Source organism: Zonotrichia leucophrys, chromosome Z, assembly GCF_028769735.1.
Source record: "Zonotrichia leucophrys gambelii isolate GWCS_2022_RI chromosome Z, RI_Zleu_2.0, whole genome shotgun sequence".
NCBI classification, from domain to species: Eukaryota; Metazoa; Chordata; class Aves; order Passeriformes; family Passerellidae; genus Zonotrichia; species Zonotrichia leucophrys.
The window spans coordinates 37,951,966-37,968,449 of NC_088200.1; the positions used below are offsets into that span (position 1 = coordinate 37,951,966).

The 16,484-nt window shown below is 42.2% G+C and overlaps 1 protein-coding gene across 3 annotated transcripts in view; it reads left to right on the top strand.

The window, feature by feature from the left end:
• Positions 1–16,484, top strand: part of KANK1 (KN motif and ankyrin repeat domains 1) — a 124,555-nt gene that overhangs the window by 73,722 nt on the left and 34,349 nt on the right. For all 3 annotated transcript variants that reach the window (XM_064735454.1, XM_064735455.1, XM_064735456.1), the window contains one exon: positions 444–560. In XM_064735454.1, the coding sequence (XP_064591524.1) occupies positions 524–560 (37 nt within the window). In that variant the 5' untranslated portion in view covers positions 444–523. The remainder of the gene's footprint in view (positions 1–443; positions 561–16,484) is intronic.

Sequence of the window (16,484 nt, forward strand, 5' to 3'; positions counted from 1 at the left end):
CATCTGAGCTCAGAAACTGCTCGCTGGTACAGTGCTTCTGGAGGTGCTCTTCACCTAAAAAATTCTCTAACCCTGCCTTCGCAAGACGCTGGGTAATCTAAAATTTTATACACATGCCTGCAAATGAGGAATCTGCAGCGGTACAGGGGAGTTTAGAGACCAGCTGCAAAAAAGCTGAAGGCAGGACAGAAGATCCAAGGACAATTTCAGATTCAGCTAATTACATCCTCACTGACAACAGATCCAGAGGTTGTCAGAGAGCCACAGTTCAGCTTCAGTCACTTGGACACCCTTGGGGTTTGTGATAAATAGGATGCTGATTTAAGAGGAGCATGCTAGTGCTGTGCTGAAGTTTTGCATTGAAGAGAGACTTTACTACTGCTTAATGTACCTAACTTCTTAAAACTACATGTTTTTAACTGCTTTTTACTTGTTTGTTCCAGGTTGCATGTCTGGTTGGACTTGATGCATGGCATTTGCATGACACTAAGCAGCCTAGCTGTGGATGTGTCACTGAGCAAACATGGCCTACCCAGCAAATACTAACGGCAGTGCTACAGGTAACCGACCGGCAACGCTTCCCCCTTTGGATTATTAATTAAAAGAATTCTTACATTGTGCGAGCAGGAAAAGGAAGTAATGGCAGTTTAAATACTGAAAAACAGTTTCCTGGTAGATCAGAGCCCATCTGTTCGCCCCCCATCCCCCACCTCAATAATCTTTTAAATATTTATAGTGTGCAAAGTAGTTTGGGAAGACTTAAGGGCTGGCACTCAGTCATTCAGCATGCAGTGTCGTCTGCTCTCAAGGACCTACAGGGGCTTACTCTAGGCTCTGGGAGGCCTAGGGCTTTGCTGCAGAATCATGTGGCTGTTACACTGAGTCTGTAATAATTTGTGAGATTAATCAACTCTTAATGCATCAAATCCCCAGCCCTTCCTGGTCACCCTTACTGATCAGTCTAATTTTTGTTGCTTGCTTCTCTGCAAAGCATAAAAACATTTCTCAAGCAATATCCTGAAGAGGTGTTCACTTTTTAATTATTTTTTAAGAACTTCCTGAACTGTCTGTTTTGGTTGTGTGATATGGATTGCTTGGCATGTTCAAAGGTTGCTGAGGAGGGCTGGCAGGTCAGGAGGGGGCAGAAATTGCAGAACAACTGATAACAACATAGCAGCAGTGTTCCTCCTGCAGTTATGTCAGTATTTTCCTCTTCTGATCACTGCACAAACATAGTTTTAGCCCACTAAAGCTGAGGTTGTTACAGTAGGATTACACGGAAAATGTCAAGTACATGGCAGGAGCTTGTGAGTTGCTCACTGTGCTCACTGTAGAATTATTCTAATTAGAGCATGGGATTAAAACATTTTGTGTGCAGGATATTAGAAATCTGGAGTGTCTCTATGTGTAGTTTATGCAAAACAAGTGTTTTAGCGAAAGTTGAATTAAGTCTTTGAATTACTATTATCTGTTGATGGTTTAAGGTTAAATTTACCAATCTTGTTGAATTTTGAGACTGCTGAAATAAGGTATTTCTATTCCCTTCCCCCACCCCCTTTTATATAATTGGAAGTATATTCTTTAAGATAGAAACCATATCCTTTTGTAACCTTCAGTAACTCTTTTGAAAAGGTGGACTGCAAAACCTCTGGTGTCTGCCTTAACTGTAGCTGTTTGCTGCCTAAACCCCCCATGTAACTTGACTTTTGTTTGTAATATGCCTTTAACTTAAGTCATGCAGAAAAATTTCCTCTGCTTACAAGGAAAGAAAAATTGTGCATGGAGTGTTACTGATTGCTTTACTAATCTTTTTTCTACCTGCAGTAGAGTTGTCTATTGAAAAAGTTGGTGGGCTGATGTGTAAGTCTAAAAGAAGCTAAATGCTTGTGCTGTTACTGCAGGATGAAGTTTTAGTTTCAGGATTGTTATGCAAACAAGGCTTCTTGCAGGATAAAGCTGTTTGTTCCCTTATTCGTAGAAAGACGCTCTAATAAATTATGAGTATTTAATTCAGAACTAAATTGGACGACATTTTGCAGATACTGTCAGGACTTGTTGGCTTTGCAAACCCTTGAGGCCGGTGTTTTAACATGCAGCTATGTACGCCTGTGTCTCCAAATCCTCAGCAGTTCATAATAGACAAAATATTGGGTGGCAAATACCTGTGATTTGTTGTGCTGCTGTGCTGTCTGGGAGAGAATGCCTTTGGATGAGCAGGAACTGATCTGGGCGTTGGAGGTACTGAAGCAAGTTTCTTAATTGCATGGAGCTCTACGAGTGGAAAGACAAACTTCAGGGGTGGTGTTTTCTGCGCCCTCTGAATCAATCAGCAGCAGGAAAAAGAACTAGAAAGACTTGTTAGGGACTACTAAGCCGCATTTATGTTACTTGAATATTTTGGCAAGTCTGACCACATGTTCAGCTTCATTCAAGTATGAAGTGACTAAGAAGCAAGCAGTGGTTTGCTTTGGTTAACTCGAGAATGTGAGTACTTGCACTATCAAATAATTATGCCTATGTGCCATTTCGGTAATTTTTTTTCAGTGTACAAGCCTATATGGACTACAGCTGCTGCAGATGAAATCTGTCAGGGAATGCTTGAATTTGGAACTTGTTTCCATGAAAGGATGTAGCTACTTTGTATTTGCATAGAGATTTTTTTAAAAGGGATATTTATGGGAAGTAGATTTGCTGTAAATATTTTAGTGAGTGTATATAGGTGATAAACTACAAAGCAAGTGATGACTTTATCATGAAAGCACCTATCATAAGTTTCTCCGTCTCTTGCCTATCTCAGTAAAGACATTAACCCTAAATGTGGTGAATAAATGACAGAGACTGTGATTTATGCTTCAGTATTGTTTGTCAATAGTTTTGTTTGCTGCTGACTTCAAAATTTTATCACTCTGTTCACAGTTTCATTGCACAGAGGTCTTGTAGTGAACTGTATTTCTTTGGGCTGCAAGCTTATTTGTTCTTTTTTATCCAATTTGGAAGTTTTTGTGACTTCTTACTGATTTTACACCAGGCTGTCAAAGCAGTGCTCTCTGCTCAGAAAAGAGCTGAATAAATTGGTGCTTGCAGAAAAATTTGCTGTATTTTATGAGGTGCTGGATAGTGTTTAGTTATAGGTTCTGGATAACTGTTTAGTTTTCCCTGGTGGCATGTGAGCTCACTGCTCAGTCCAGTAAACTCACCAGGGTCAAGGAGTGTAGTGCAAGTCCAGAGCATGCTGTGCAGTCATCCAAGAAGCTGCCTTGGGAGCTGGGAAATACCCTGTTGGGAGTCTGCAGTTGGTTTGGTACACGATACAAATTAATTTCTCTTTGCATAGTACAAGAAAAAATAAATGAGGTGATTGTTTCTCTAAATAGTATTAGTGTCTCCATTAACTGCTGGGTGAAACTTCCAGTAATTGTTAGCTTCTGTGCTTGCTAGGACTGATGCATAATTCATCTATTTAATGAGGCTCTGCTCTCATTTCTGTAGTAATATCTGTAGAAATGTCTCCCAGTCAGCTACAAAAAGCACAATGCACGAGCAGAAAACTTACAGGGCAGTTTGGAAATAGCTCTGGATGGATTTTCACTTCTTTCACTAACGACCTCTTTGTGAAAACTTGCTTTTCAAAACACAAGTTCTGAAAGGCACTGAATGGAATAAACTTCCAGTCTAATTCTATTTATTCTGATGTGGAAAACAAGGAAGCAGCAAAACAAATATAGGATTTAGATTTAGAAAAGATAAAGGACTAAAAACTGGTTTTGTCATTAACCATAATAAAAAGCATGTTTTATTTTACTTCCCTAAGGACCTCATTCTCTACATTCAGAGACTGGAGAATTGTTAGTTTTTTCTTAACAGACATAAAAAAGCATTTCCACTTTTCTTGAGTAGGATGGGCTGCAGGGGTCAGTATAGCAAGGCTGTTGCACAAACCCTTTCTTTACTTCTGCTGTAAAGCAAATGCATATTATTTTCTGTATGCAGGGTCGGAGATTTCCCTGCTCTTTTCTCTTTCCTCCCTTTTGTCTCTGCCTTCTCCTCAATGTAGTGTGTGGATTTATGTTTCCGTGCTTTCCCACTCCATTTTTAACATGCTTCTCTACATACAGAAGCACAGCATCCTGCAAACACATTCATTTGAACTGTTTACCTGCACGTTTAACTCTGCTCCATGCTTTAGATTCCTGCACAATTCTGAAAGCAGTGGCATTGCAGCACCTGTACACCATTTTCACCGTTAGTGCACCTGTAAAGCAAGGAACTGCTGCTGTGATAGCCAGTCTGCAGCTGTCGAGTGTCTTTGCTTCCAGTGTACTCTTTTCTCTCTTTTCACTCACTGATCTGGGCATCCACCTCCATTTCTTGCAGCAAGCCAGGGCTGTGGGACCACAGGTGCTTTGATGAGAGATACAAATCATATCTGGACCACTGTTTCCTCTGCAGCAGCCTGGCATCCTCTAGTTATTTCATATGTGCACAGTTACACTGGAGCTTCTGGTCAGATTTTCTTTGTATCTGAGCTGTTTTCTTAACTCCTATATAAAGTTATAACTATACACCAGTTAGTCAGAGAATGAGGCCATTATGAAAAGCTGCTGCCTGAATTAATTTTGTTTGAGATACTAACGTCAGCATGACTCAAAGACCAAATGTTTAATAAATGTGTTTTCCATCTGCTGGTATATAAATGCTTAAGCAACTGTTGAAAAGTATTATGAAAACCCCAGTTAACTTATTAACCCTTTTAATTGAGGCCAGTAAATAGAACATTTACTCAGAGCAAATGTTTTAATCATACACATCCTCTGCATTGATTTGTAACAACTCTTAACAAAGATATGTAGACACACTTTTCTTTCAGTTACTGTATTATTTGATTTACAGTCCCTCTGTAAATTGATGCCATTTTCTTCATTCATTTTAGGTAATATGCACAGAATTTTGCATTATTTCTACCCTCATGATGTAAATATAGTCCAAGCAGAAAGTGTGCACCAGAACATTACCGCTGTTACTAACTTATGCAGAATATCCACCATTCTTCATTACAGACTGTTCATCTGGGAGCTTACACACCTAAGTGAATTAGCAGTTGAAAGTGTTTGATTGCCACGTAGTAGTCCATCTTCTGGAGCCTTTCCTCCTGAGTGGTGCAGGTGCCTGCCCTGGGAGCCAGCTGCCAGCCGCTCTCACTGCTTCCTGCATGGTGGCTGTCACTGTGGCATGGCTGCAGTGCTACTGCCACAACCACCTCTGCGCTCAGCAGCCTCTGAGTTTACTTTGTTTAACAGATGCAAGTGACCAGGATTCAGGAGAGTTTGTCTTTTTACCTAATCAGTCATGCAAGGACAATTTGTTTGAGTCAGGACTGTGTGATGACAGACTATTTAAACCTATTCCTCCCCTACCATGCTCCCTGCTCCAAGCCTGTTTCCAGTAATTTTCAGAATTAATGGAGATGGTTGTATGCCCAAGTGTGTGTTTTAGTAGCTGGTGAAAGGCTCTTGCCATCAGGAGAGCCTGCTCCATTGGCCTGCAGTCTTGAGCTTTTGGGATGGGCAGACAGCTGTCACTGGGATCCAGCAGGAGCCTCACCCACAAGTGATCCTGTGAGTCACTCTGGTGGTGCCCAGTATTTAAAAACAAGCTAGGGTGGGACCCTGAAATCTGTGGGGAGAAGGGTGAGTGAGCCTCCAGTGATTTCACATAATCTCTATCACAAGTCATATCAAAATTTTCATCAGTGCGCTGTAGTACATTCACTGATGCCAGATTTGCCTTAAGGACAGATGGCTGGAGCTGAAGCACGTGATCTCACAGTGAATGCATCTTTTTACTTGAATTAGTAATTGCTTCTGCAACTTCTAGTTGATGACTGTAATCCAAAGATGCATTTGCCCCTGCAGCAGAAAGCTTAAAAATTTACTGACTTGCATTTGCCCAACTTAAAGGCCTTTATGGGACTGCAGAGGGCCAGTGACCACACATCTTCTTTTACTCAGGAGTTGCTGCCCAAAGTTGTTGACCAGTGCTGCAGGTCTGATTTTGGATTCTGGTGGAAAGGTAGGCATCAGGAAGAAGTACCTTAAATACAAAAAAAGAATACCTTAAATACAGCATCATTGGAATCTGGGGACATAGGAGTCTGCTCTGGATAGCCCAGTCCTTAGAAATGGAGATTGCCTGTGGTGGGAAAGAGATGGCCCAAGATACAAAACAATGATATGCAGATGCTGATGCTCTGCAGGAGGACAAAGTGGCCTTGAGAAAAAGAAGAGGTTTAATTGACCTGTCTTTTTGTCAGAGATTACTGCAATTGTGTCTTGTTCTGGATTACTTTCTGGAGCTGGGGCAGAGGACTGTGTTCATTCTCACTTATGAAAGCTTCCTCATGGGGCAATGCTTTCCTTCCCTGGGATGTTGTGATACACTTGTGTGTGCAGCATCTGGACGTTCTCCTGTGGCCTGCTGCTGCTCCCTGTGGAAATACATGTCCTTTACACCCTGGGAGGCAGCTAAGGGTGCTCATCTTGTATTTTAGGGTTTTCTAGGGACTCAACAGGCACGTATTGCTGTTTGTGGTACCATGCAGCCTTACTGAACTGGAGATTAACATTGATAAAACCCCCAAGTTCTCGAGGTGGAAGTCACTGCTTTGCACTGTCTGGTGGCATCTGGGGTGAGGGTAAGGAGCAAGCACCAGAAACAGGACAGGCACCTGTCACAGGAAAAACACCAAGAATGAACTTTTTCCAGACCTGAAAAATTATTCTCTCTTCATTGTCTGCCTTTCCCCACTTACAAGACACACAACTCAGTAAATTTTCCCCAAAACTATTTTACAGTATTCCTCACTTCCCAGATTATTCTGCATTTAAAAGGCATTTAGTGAATAATGCATATGAATCTCCTCCCTGTGGGAAGGGAAGATATTTTATTCACTTTAAAAGTATATGGTCCCTCAGGAAAATTACTTGGATGAAAATAGCCTGATGACAGTTGCTTGTCGTTCTGTTTGTAAACACGTGAGTGCCTACATTTAGACATGTTCCTTACAAGAGGGTTACTACTGGAGCAGAAGTCCTTGAGAAGCTCCTTGTAGTGGTCATCTCTCTCCTCCCTCTCTTTTGAGCCATTTGTAAGGCTTTGTATTAGAGTTGACAGAAGGGCAGCCCTTCCTGTATCATGTTTCCACAGCACTTTTAGGGGCTGAGGGAGCACTTGGACTTCCCACGTTGGCATTGCTGCTGTATCTCCATTTCCTTCCTCTGGTAACATGACTCCCCTTGGTAGCAGAGTACTATTTCTGCCAGGATGTCCCAGTGTAACCAGCTCTGAGCTTTGGGACAACAGCATGCTTGTGTCTATCCTCCTCTTTTTATTTCTGTCATTCCCTCCTCTGATTTCATCCAGAAATTACACTTGCCACATTGGCAGAAAGCAGTGGTTGACCTCTGCTGTGGGATATAGGTTGGGGTGTCTGGGGGGAATGAGCAGATCTACCAGGTCTAAAAAGGGCTCTTCTGCTCCCTATCTCTCTAAAACTCTTTAAAGCATATTCTCAGTCTCTTATTTGTTCTTTTTTATCCAATTTGGAAGTTTTTGTGACTTCTTACTGATTTTGGACTAGGCTGTTAAAGCTGTGCTATTTGCTCAGAAAAGAGCTGAAAACTTTCTTCTTCTGACTCTTCACATAGACTTTGACAAAACTAAATGCTCAGACGCTTGGAGAGGTAGGTGAGTGTGCAATCTAGTCATACTCATTCGTGTTTTCTGTCTGTCCTTCCCTACCTTTTGCAAAACCTTCTGACCCATAGAAGTAGGTAATGTGACTCTTGCCCCTTCTCACAGTCCATCCCTTTATTTTGCCCAATGTCTCCTCCCTAGTTATCTTGCACTGTAATTAATGTTTTACAGACCTGTTTCCTCTTTTTAAAATTAATATATTCTTGTATCTTTTTTCTTTATAACAGTCTATTGATTTCCTTCAACATATATAAGGGCCTGTCTGTGATAGTTTTGCCCTTCTGTATTTGTTTGAAAGCTGCGGGGGGGCAGGGGGGGGAAGAGAGGGGCCACAGACTTTTTAATATCTGAGTTTGAAGGTTTGGTCAGATTAGGATGAGGATCAAATTACCTGATAATTGGGAGCAGACAGTACTCCCTATGTAAACCAGACATCCCTTGTCTGGAGCAGTCTCTTACTGCTGAGGGGCATGTTGGTGTATTCCTAGCCCTTTCCCTACCCTTGCTCCACACAACCGACCTCTGCCTGGAGCACTGTCATATGGTTTGCAGATCAAGTAATAGAAAGGAAACACTTATGCAACTCTGCTGCTGTTACTGGAATTTCAGGTCTAATACTAGTAAATAGGTCAATTTTTAACACTTCACGTAAACTGCTTCATAAATCTAAAATGTGCAGCTTTCAAAAAAACCAGTACAGCGCAAGAAAATAAAGTGAAGCGCATGGCCATGGTTGAAAAAAGTGGACTAATATTTGCATATGATACAAGCATAAAGGCTAGATCAGGGCAGTCAGGTTTCAAGGACTTACAAATGTCACCAGGGTTTTTTTACTTCAATAAGCCCATGGCTAAGTCCTTTCTCCCCCTTTCCTCTTCTCCCCTCCCTCCAGCAGATTCTTTAATTTTAGATATCTTTTTCCATATCTTAAGTTACAAAATTTAAAAAAGGTATTCCTGTCTAGAATCATTCTCTTCTCTTCTGCTTCTGTTGTCTGTTTTTGTATGTGGAGACAGATGGCTGTTACATAGCTTGTAAGATTGTCAGGACCCAAGTGTGCTTACATGGCTGTGCACCCACTGCATCACCCTTTAGACTTTCACCATTCTCCCTCGTCATCATTAGTTACAGCCCTGTTCCCTTCCTCTCTCTCAGACACTGTGTCTGCCGTCCAGGATGCTTGTCCTTCCCTTTTTGCTCCCTAAATACCCAGTGCCTTTTTCCAGTGCTTGGTTTCTCCCCAGCTCTCTCCAGGGATGCAAAGGGACTTCTCCAAGTCTGTACTCTGAAGAGTGTAGACTGATACCCAACCTTCCTCTGCCTCTGCTTCCTCACAACCCATTTTCAGTGCTCTGGAAAATGCAATGTTGACAATTTTAAGAAAATTACTTATCTGTCCCTTTACAGAGAAAAGTTGTAAGACTAAAACTCTGCAAACATAAATGTGGCTCAGCCACCCCATTTCAGCCCACAGAACAAGTCACCATCACAGCAGCAGGAGAAACATCTCTCTGTGAAACTGTGTGTAGTATCTCTTCATCCAGTCCAGCTTTACTGTCCATCGTCAATCCTGCTACCGTGTGATGTCCTGGTAAACTGACTTTATCTCCTTGTCTGACAAGGTGACTTGCTTAGTGGATGAGGGAAAGGTTGTGGATGTTTCTGCCAGGATTAAGTGAGCCTTTGACACTGTTTCCCACAGCATTCTCTTGGAGAAATAGACTGCTCATGGCTCAGTGGCTTTACCCACTGCTCACTGGGTGAAAAACGATCTGGATGGCCAGGCCTCAAGCTGGAGGATGCTGATGGATGGAGTTACATCCAGCTGGTTGCCGATCACCAGTGGTGTTCCCCAGGGCTCAGTACTGGGGCCAGTTCTGTTTGAGGTTTTTATGGATGATCTGGATGAGGGCATATCAAGCAGTTTAGAGACAACACCAACTCCAGCAGAAGTGTTGATCTGCTGGAGGACAGGAAGGCTCTGCAGAGGGATCTGGACAGGCTGGATCATGGCTGAGCCCAGTGGTGTGAGGTTCAACAAGGCCCAGTGCTGGGTCCTGCCCTTGGGTCACAGCAAGCCCAGGCAGTGCCACAGGCTGGGGCAGAATGGCTGCAAAGCTGCCCCAGGAAAAGGCCCTGGGGGTGCTGGTGACAGCAGCTGAGCATGAGCCAGCAGTGCCCAGGTGGCCAAGAAGGCCAATGGCATCCTGGCCTGTGCCAGCAATGGTGTGGCAGCAGGAGCAGGGCAGGGACTCAAATCCTGGGTGCATTTCTGGGCCACTCACTCCAAGAAGGATATGGTGGTGCTGGAGAGAGACCACAGAAGGGCAGTAGAGCTTGGGAAGGGTCTGGAACACAAGTTGTTTAAGGAGTAGCTAAGGGAGCTGGAGTTGTTTAGCCTGAAGAAAAGGAGGCTCAGGAGGACTGTATCACTCTCTATAACTGCCAGAAAGGAGAGGGTAGCCAGGTGGGGGTCAGCCTCTTCTCCTACGGAACAAGTGATGTGAGGCAAAGGCCTCAAGTTGTGCCGGGGAAGGTTGGATAGGAATTCTCCACCAAAATGGTTGCCAAGTTTGGAACAGGCTTCTCCAGGAAGTGGTGGAAACACCATCTCTGAAGGTGTTTAAAAGATGTGTACGTGCAGTGCTTGGGAACAGACATGTTCGCGTGGTGAACATGAAAGTGTTAATAGTTGATGATCATAAAGGTCTTTTCCAACCTAAAAATTTCTGTGATTTTATGATTCTAAGAAAAAAAAGAAAACAAGCCACCAGATATGAAGGCTTGAATTGTCTACTTGCTCCCACAACAAAACTTCTTACCATAAGCTTTCCCCGGCAATCAGACTGGCATTACTTACCTGGGGATACACAAAATATCAAGTAGTTGAAGTTCATTCTCTGTGATTCCAAACTAGATGTACACTTAAAAATAATATGGGGAGCATTTATCAGTTGCACCTGAAAACATATATTTGACACTGTGACTTAAAACCCATCCTGCACCACCCCAGCTTGGGAAGTCTCTGAGTTGCAGGTTTCTGTACACCAAGGGAAGAAGTATGTTTGCTTGCTTCTTATGCCCTTCCAGAGCCATCCGCTAGAGAGGAGATGGCTGGGCAGATAAGTTTCATGTCTGACCTCAGTGGCTAGCAGGTTTTAAATCATTCTGTGGTAACCAGCTGCCAAATTCTGGAAGGCTGTAAAGCAAAAAAACAGAATAGCATGTGCCCATTCTCTCACAAATTAAAATCTAGAAGAACCCCATATCCAATCTGCATCAAAATGCAGCAGCTGTTTTTGGGGATAGGAACATAAACCTGACAGTAGAGGGTATGGCCAAGCTCTGTTCTCCCCTGAACTGGATTTCTGTAATCAGGCAGATTATTTCATTCTTTCCAAGCAGAGCCACACCATTGCTGAGGAAATGGTCTGTTGGAGGCATGTGTTTTATAGAGCTGTGTTTCGTGCATCGCCTTTCACAGATCCATTGTGCTCTCTCTGCCTTTTGTTTTCAAAAGGGGTGTGAAATAACCTGCTTTTTAGATAAGAATTTATCAGCTGGATGGCTGCCCATGCACCAAACCTTACATTCCCTCTGCTTCAGACCAAGTTAGGTTTTTTAGTCGCTGGGGAGCTGTGCTCTGACCTCAGTTTTGTTTCTACTGCAAACAGTAGCTGAATGAGTTTATTTGACATTTTAATGGTCTCAAAGGCCAAGAAAATAAATACGTATATGCTCTTTGCCTTTAGGTTTAGCTGGTGACTCCACATTTGAATTGCTGGACAAGGGCTGATGTACTGATACACGCTTTGGGTTATTGTATGGACTCATGAGGTCTTTTTCAGCCTGCTGAGTAACAGAGTTTTGAGGACAGTCTACTCAAGGTGCATGACTTGATAAAGTGCCTGTTCAAATGTCGAGCCCTCAAAACCGCAGAGTAATGATAAACAGATGGAGCATGTGTAGACAGCTGCTAAAATCTGTTCTTCTCTAAACAGGATATCATGCTGTCTTTTTTTAGAAAAATGAAACCATATAATGTTAAGATTTTTTTTTTTTCTCTGAGCAGAATCCCAACTGGATTCTGGCCATTCTCTTCTCTTCACCTCCCTATTCCAAGTGTCACGTTTGTTTTCACAACAGAAAACTACTTGGCTATTTTAATGATCTTCCCTGCTGATGGAACTAGAGATGCCCACCACTAACACACAATCATGCTTTGCACTGCTTATTCTCACCTGGCTGGTTGAAAGATAGGGCTTAAAAAGCAGCAAGCACAAAGTGGTGGCTGCAGGCCAGGCAGTGTTTAAAGGGCTGAAATTTTCCTTTTTTTCCTGAATTGAAAACATGGGTTGAGTGTCAGCTGCTCTAGAGTTTTTCTGTTTTCTGGCAGAAGCTTCAAACCATGGTTAGGAACTGTTCCCAAATAATAATATGTGGAGAGCTGCTTTTCTTCATGCATGGGGTTGTTAGAGCACAAACCAAACCCAGTTCATTTAAAATTCAATATCTTTGTGGTCCATAGATGAAACAAGTTGGGTTCTTCAGACTTATTTTGTGAGCTCATGGTTTATACTGGATACATCAATGACTTGTAATTCAAGGAAATAATTTTAAATTACCTAGAGGGCAGAACCTACTTTAGAGTCCAAAAGCTGATGCCTGGAAGTATTGTATATTACTTTGCTTCATATTAAATACCACTGAAACTATCAAGACATTCAGGAAACACTTTTATTGGAAGTCTGCAATTTCAGCTGAAGGTATTGCAGAGGACTTGGACCTTGATCCTGCCAATTCAGCACAAGATCCTGAAGCACAGCTGTTTGAAGCAAAGCTCTTCCAGTCTGCAATGAACTTGGAAATTGTTTTGAGAATTCATGTTCCCCCTCCCTTTTTATTTTTAACTGTTCTTGAGAATCTGCATGAAAAACATGAAAATAAGGTTATTTTCCTTTAGTCCTGTGAAGTCCTAGGACCTCTGCCCTTGTTAAATGAGTCTGTCACCTTTTAAGAACAACTGTTGTAAGTAGAGGTAAAGAGAGATGGAGCTGAGGGCTTTGAGGCTCTTTTTATGATCCTGAGAAATGGGTCTTCTTGCATCTAGAATTCCAATTATCCTTACTTGAGTTAATACTTGGTGTTACGTGGAAACAAAAAAATTGAATATGGAAAAATGGTGCATTGTTTTCAAAGTATTGTTGTTAACATGAAGGAAATCTTGCATATTTTGGATGTGTTTTAGAAAAAAAAAGAAAACATATACTAAAAGTTTTATTTTTATCCCTCAAATTATAACCTGCATATGAGAAGCATAAATAAAACAGGATTGTATGTAACACAGACAAAATTGCAAGCAGTGGTGGTTACAACAAGGGTAATTGTTCTGCCCAAATTATATCAATGAACCTTTCTGTGCTCTCAGTCCACATGTAGGAGTGAGAAATGAGAGGTGGGTGGGGGTGAAAGGCTTGGGGAGGAAGGGAGAGCACAGTGGGGAAAAGAAGTGACCTGAAATTAAAATTCTCTTTTGGGAATTACATCTGTCTTCTTCAGGAAAAAAACCACCAAAACAGAAAAAAAACCAACACCAACCCCTGCCTGCCACCCCCCCCCCAAAAAAAAAAACAAACACACCAAAGCAAAAAAAAAAAAAAAAAAAAAAAAAAAAAAACCACCAGAAACCCAAAATCGTTTTAGTGTGTCACTTGGTAGAGTTCCTTTGTCCTGCTACCAATTTCGTGTGTGTTAACCCTTGGGGAGCCAGAGGCACTGAGCGTGAAGTGCACCGCATGTGAAGGGCTGTGAAGGAAACCGCTGGCGCTGGGCTGGGCTGGCTGCCGGGCTGGGACTGTCTCAGGAAATTCCAAATGAGTATAAATAAATGCTCTGTAGCAACCACTGGGCTCCCTGCCTGCTGATGTGTCAGGGCTGTGCAGTCCCTTTAAGGCAAAGGAAAGTGTGCTTCAGCCTTAATTTGCTGAAAAACGAACACGTTAACATCCAGGGGTTTGCTTCTCATGGATCGGTGAGTGAGACCCTCGAATGGGCCTGGGTGAGGGGCTGGCTCTGCTAAAACCAGCCCCTGATGTTCTGACAGGATGTTAAGTTGGGACGGGTAGAGGGGTTTCTTCATGTTTTTAGTGGGGCTGGGTTAGTCGGGTTGTCTCACAAGTGCTGCCATCTGAAGGGAGTTTGCACTTAGGGTTTCAGGCACCTCTGGTAGCCTCTGTGTTTTCGTCCCTATATACAGAGTAGGTTTGTTTCCTTCAAAAAGCTCGGGTTTTCTCATGGAAGATCAGCATTGTGAAAGCTCTAGAGAAGGGAGTGGGACTGTTCACCTATTTGCTGCAAAGCATCACTTCAAAAGCAGAAAGGTAGCTGTTGCCCTCAAAGCTGGTAATTTTGAGTATTTTTCATAGACTTTCAATTATAAAACACTGGGTTTAGTTATTTTTAAACTTTTTTTCAGAAAATCAGTTTGTTGCTCTGAGTTTAAATGCAGAGGAAAAGCTTTCAATTTTTTTTTTTTTGGCAAATGCAAATCACTCAGGCTTTTGAAGCTGGGAAAGCAATACACATCTCATAGAAGGAATCAGTACTAGATTAATATAAAGAAGGGGAGGAGGGAACAATCTCCAGTGTTTGAAATATAATACTGATTATGCAGCATAAACCATATTTCTTCTGGAGGCAAGCATGTGACAAAATAATGTCCTTCCAGGACTCATAAAAACAAATATTTGTTGAACCATTCTTGCAGAAGACAATTCTTCCATTTTTTCCACTCTGTGCACAGCTGTAAGACAAAACTGAAACTGTAAATCAGTTTTAATACTCCACAGCAGGTTTATATCCCAGGAGTCCACGTTCTTTTCTGATGGTTATTCCTGTTACAATAGCCCTATGTATCTGTTTTCCACTTCTCACCTCTTCAGAGATTTATAAGCACAGAAGGGTAATGGCATTATAAATCTAAATATTTTGGTTTTGTAATTCAGTTGTTCTTGGATAGAAAGGGAATACAGCCTTCTTTGCTTGTGCTTCAGCAGGTAACACTGATGCACCTTTGTGTTAAAAGTCGTTTTCAGGCAAACATCCTGCTTACATCCATGACTTCTTTGGGGAGATGATTTGGATATATAAGAAAGGAAGAAAAAATTTGGGGATTTTTGCTTTACCAGCCTTTTACCTCAGTATTGTGAAGCCTAACCTACTATGTGGATTCAAGTCCTGAACTTCGTAACTACACTTTTCCTTTGTCACTTTTGCTGTGATACTGAAGGAACAGGAGGTGATGTACTGTTGGAAGAGTGGGGCAAGTGTGCCACATTTTCAAGAGCTGGCCAGGGAGGTGGGGGAGCCGTGTGGTTTCTCCTGTGTCACAGAGGACAGCAAGGTGCCTCACCAACACTCGGAGTTAACTCGTGTTCATCACTTGCTTTCAGTGTAAGACAAGGTGTTTCTTTCTCAGTTACATTGCTTGACATTAATGGGGCATTGGTAGAGGATGATATGGGAAGCAAAATGCAACTAAGGCTGTTTCTGACTTGCCTGACAGCGGACCTGGTGGTCATGCTCAAAGCCACAGCTCACCCCACAGGTGGGGCTGCAACAGCAATCAGCCGAAGCAGCCACTGTTTCCAGTTGTTTCTGTCCAGAGGTGGCAGGGCACTGGTAACAGGAGCAGTCACCACCACGGTTTCTGCTCTGCTCTTGCTGCTGATGGGCATGTGGCAGACTGAGCTAATGACTGTGTCCCTTCCCACCCATGCCCTGCTTCCTGCCACTCACTGCCCTTGGGACCTCTGAGTCAGACACTGGGATAGAGGCAAAACAGGCAAGCCTCTTAGTTTTTGTGGTTAATGGTCCTGAGGTGGTGCACACACAAGAAGTTCCAACACAAAATTGACAGTTATTGAATTATTCCAAGTATATAAAAAAGTAGATTTCTTATCAGCCTCAAATAAAGCAGTTGTCAATAATATAAAGCAGATTTTGTGAATTTCAATAGGGGGGCATTTTGCCATCACTCTTAAGATTATTGTGCTTTTTACTTCCCCAGGAACACATTTCTCTTAAAAAATATTATCTATTCAGGATTAATTAATTTGCACAACTTTCTTACAGTATGTATTTTCTAGTTTAAATTAACTTTTGTTTGAGCTGCAAGTTTTCAGTTCACAGATTCTAGATGTAAAAGTTTTAGACATTAAAAGGTCTAGAGAGGGTTAAGATGTGTGTTTTTGGAAGGTGGTTTTTGCTTTCAGCTCACAGAAATAACTTTTAGCTGTGGGTATATGATGTTCAGATATAAATTCTGTAGTTAAGTCTGTTTGTACCATGTGAAAGAAAACACTTAACAGTGTGAAAATGGGTAATGTGACCTTGAAAGACCCTGTTCTAACACCAAAAGGGCTATTCACTAGATATAACCTCCTTTGATTAGCTGGCTGGTAAGCATTCTGAGCATTTTCTATGAGACGCGAAATGCTCTGTTGTAGCTGGCAAACATGTACCAAAGAGAAGAATAAAAGCTAGAGTCTCTTCTTAACCTCTTCAAGGTTAAGAAATTGTTCTGTGGTTGAGGAATTGAGCCCTGAGGAGGAGGTGACAGAGGAACATCCAGACTAGTGCATCCATCTGATCACAGTACCAAAGCAAGAGCTGGCCAGTCAGCCTCACTTCAGTGCCAGGTGAGATCATGGAGGAGATCCTCCTGAAAATTA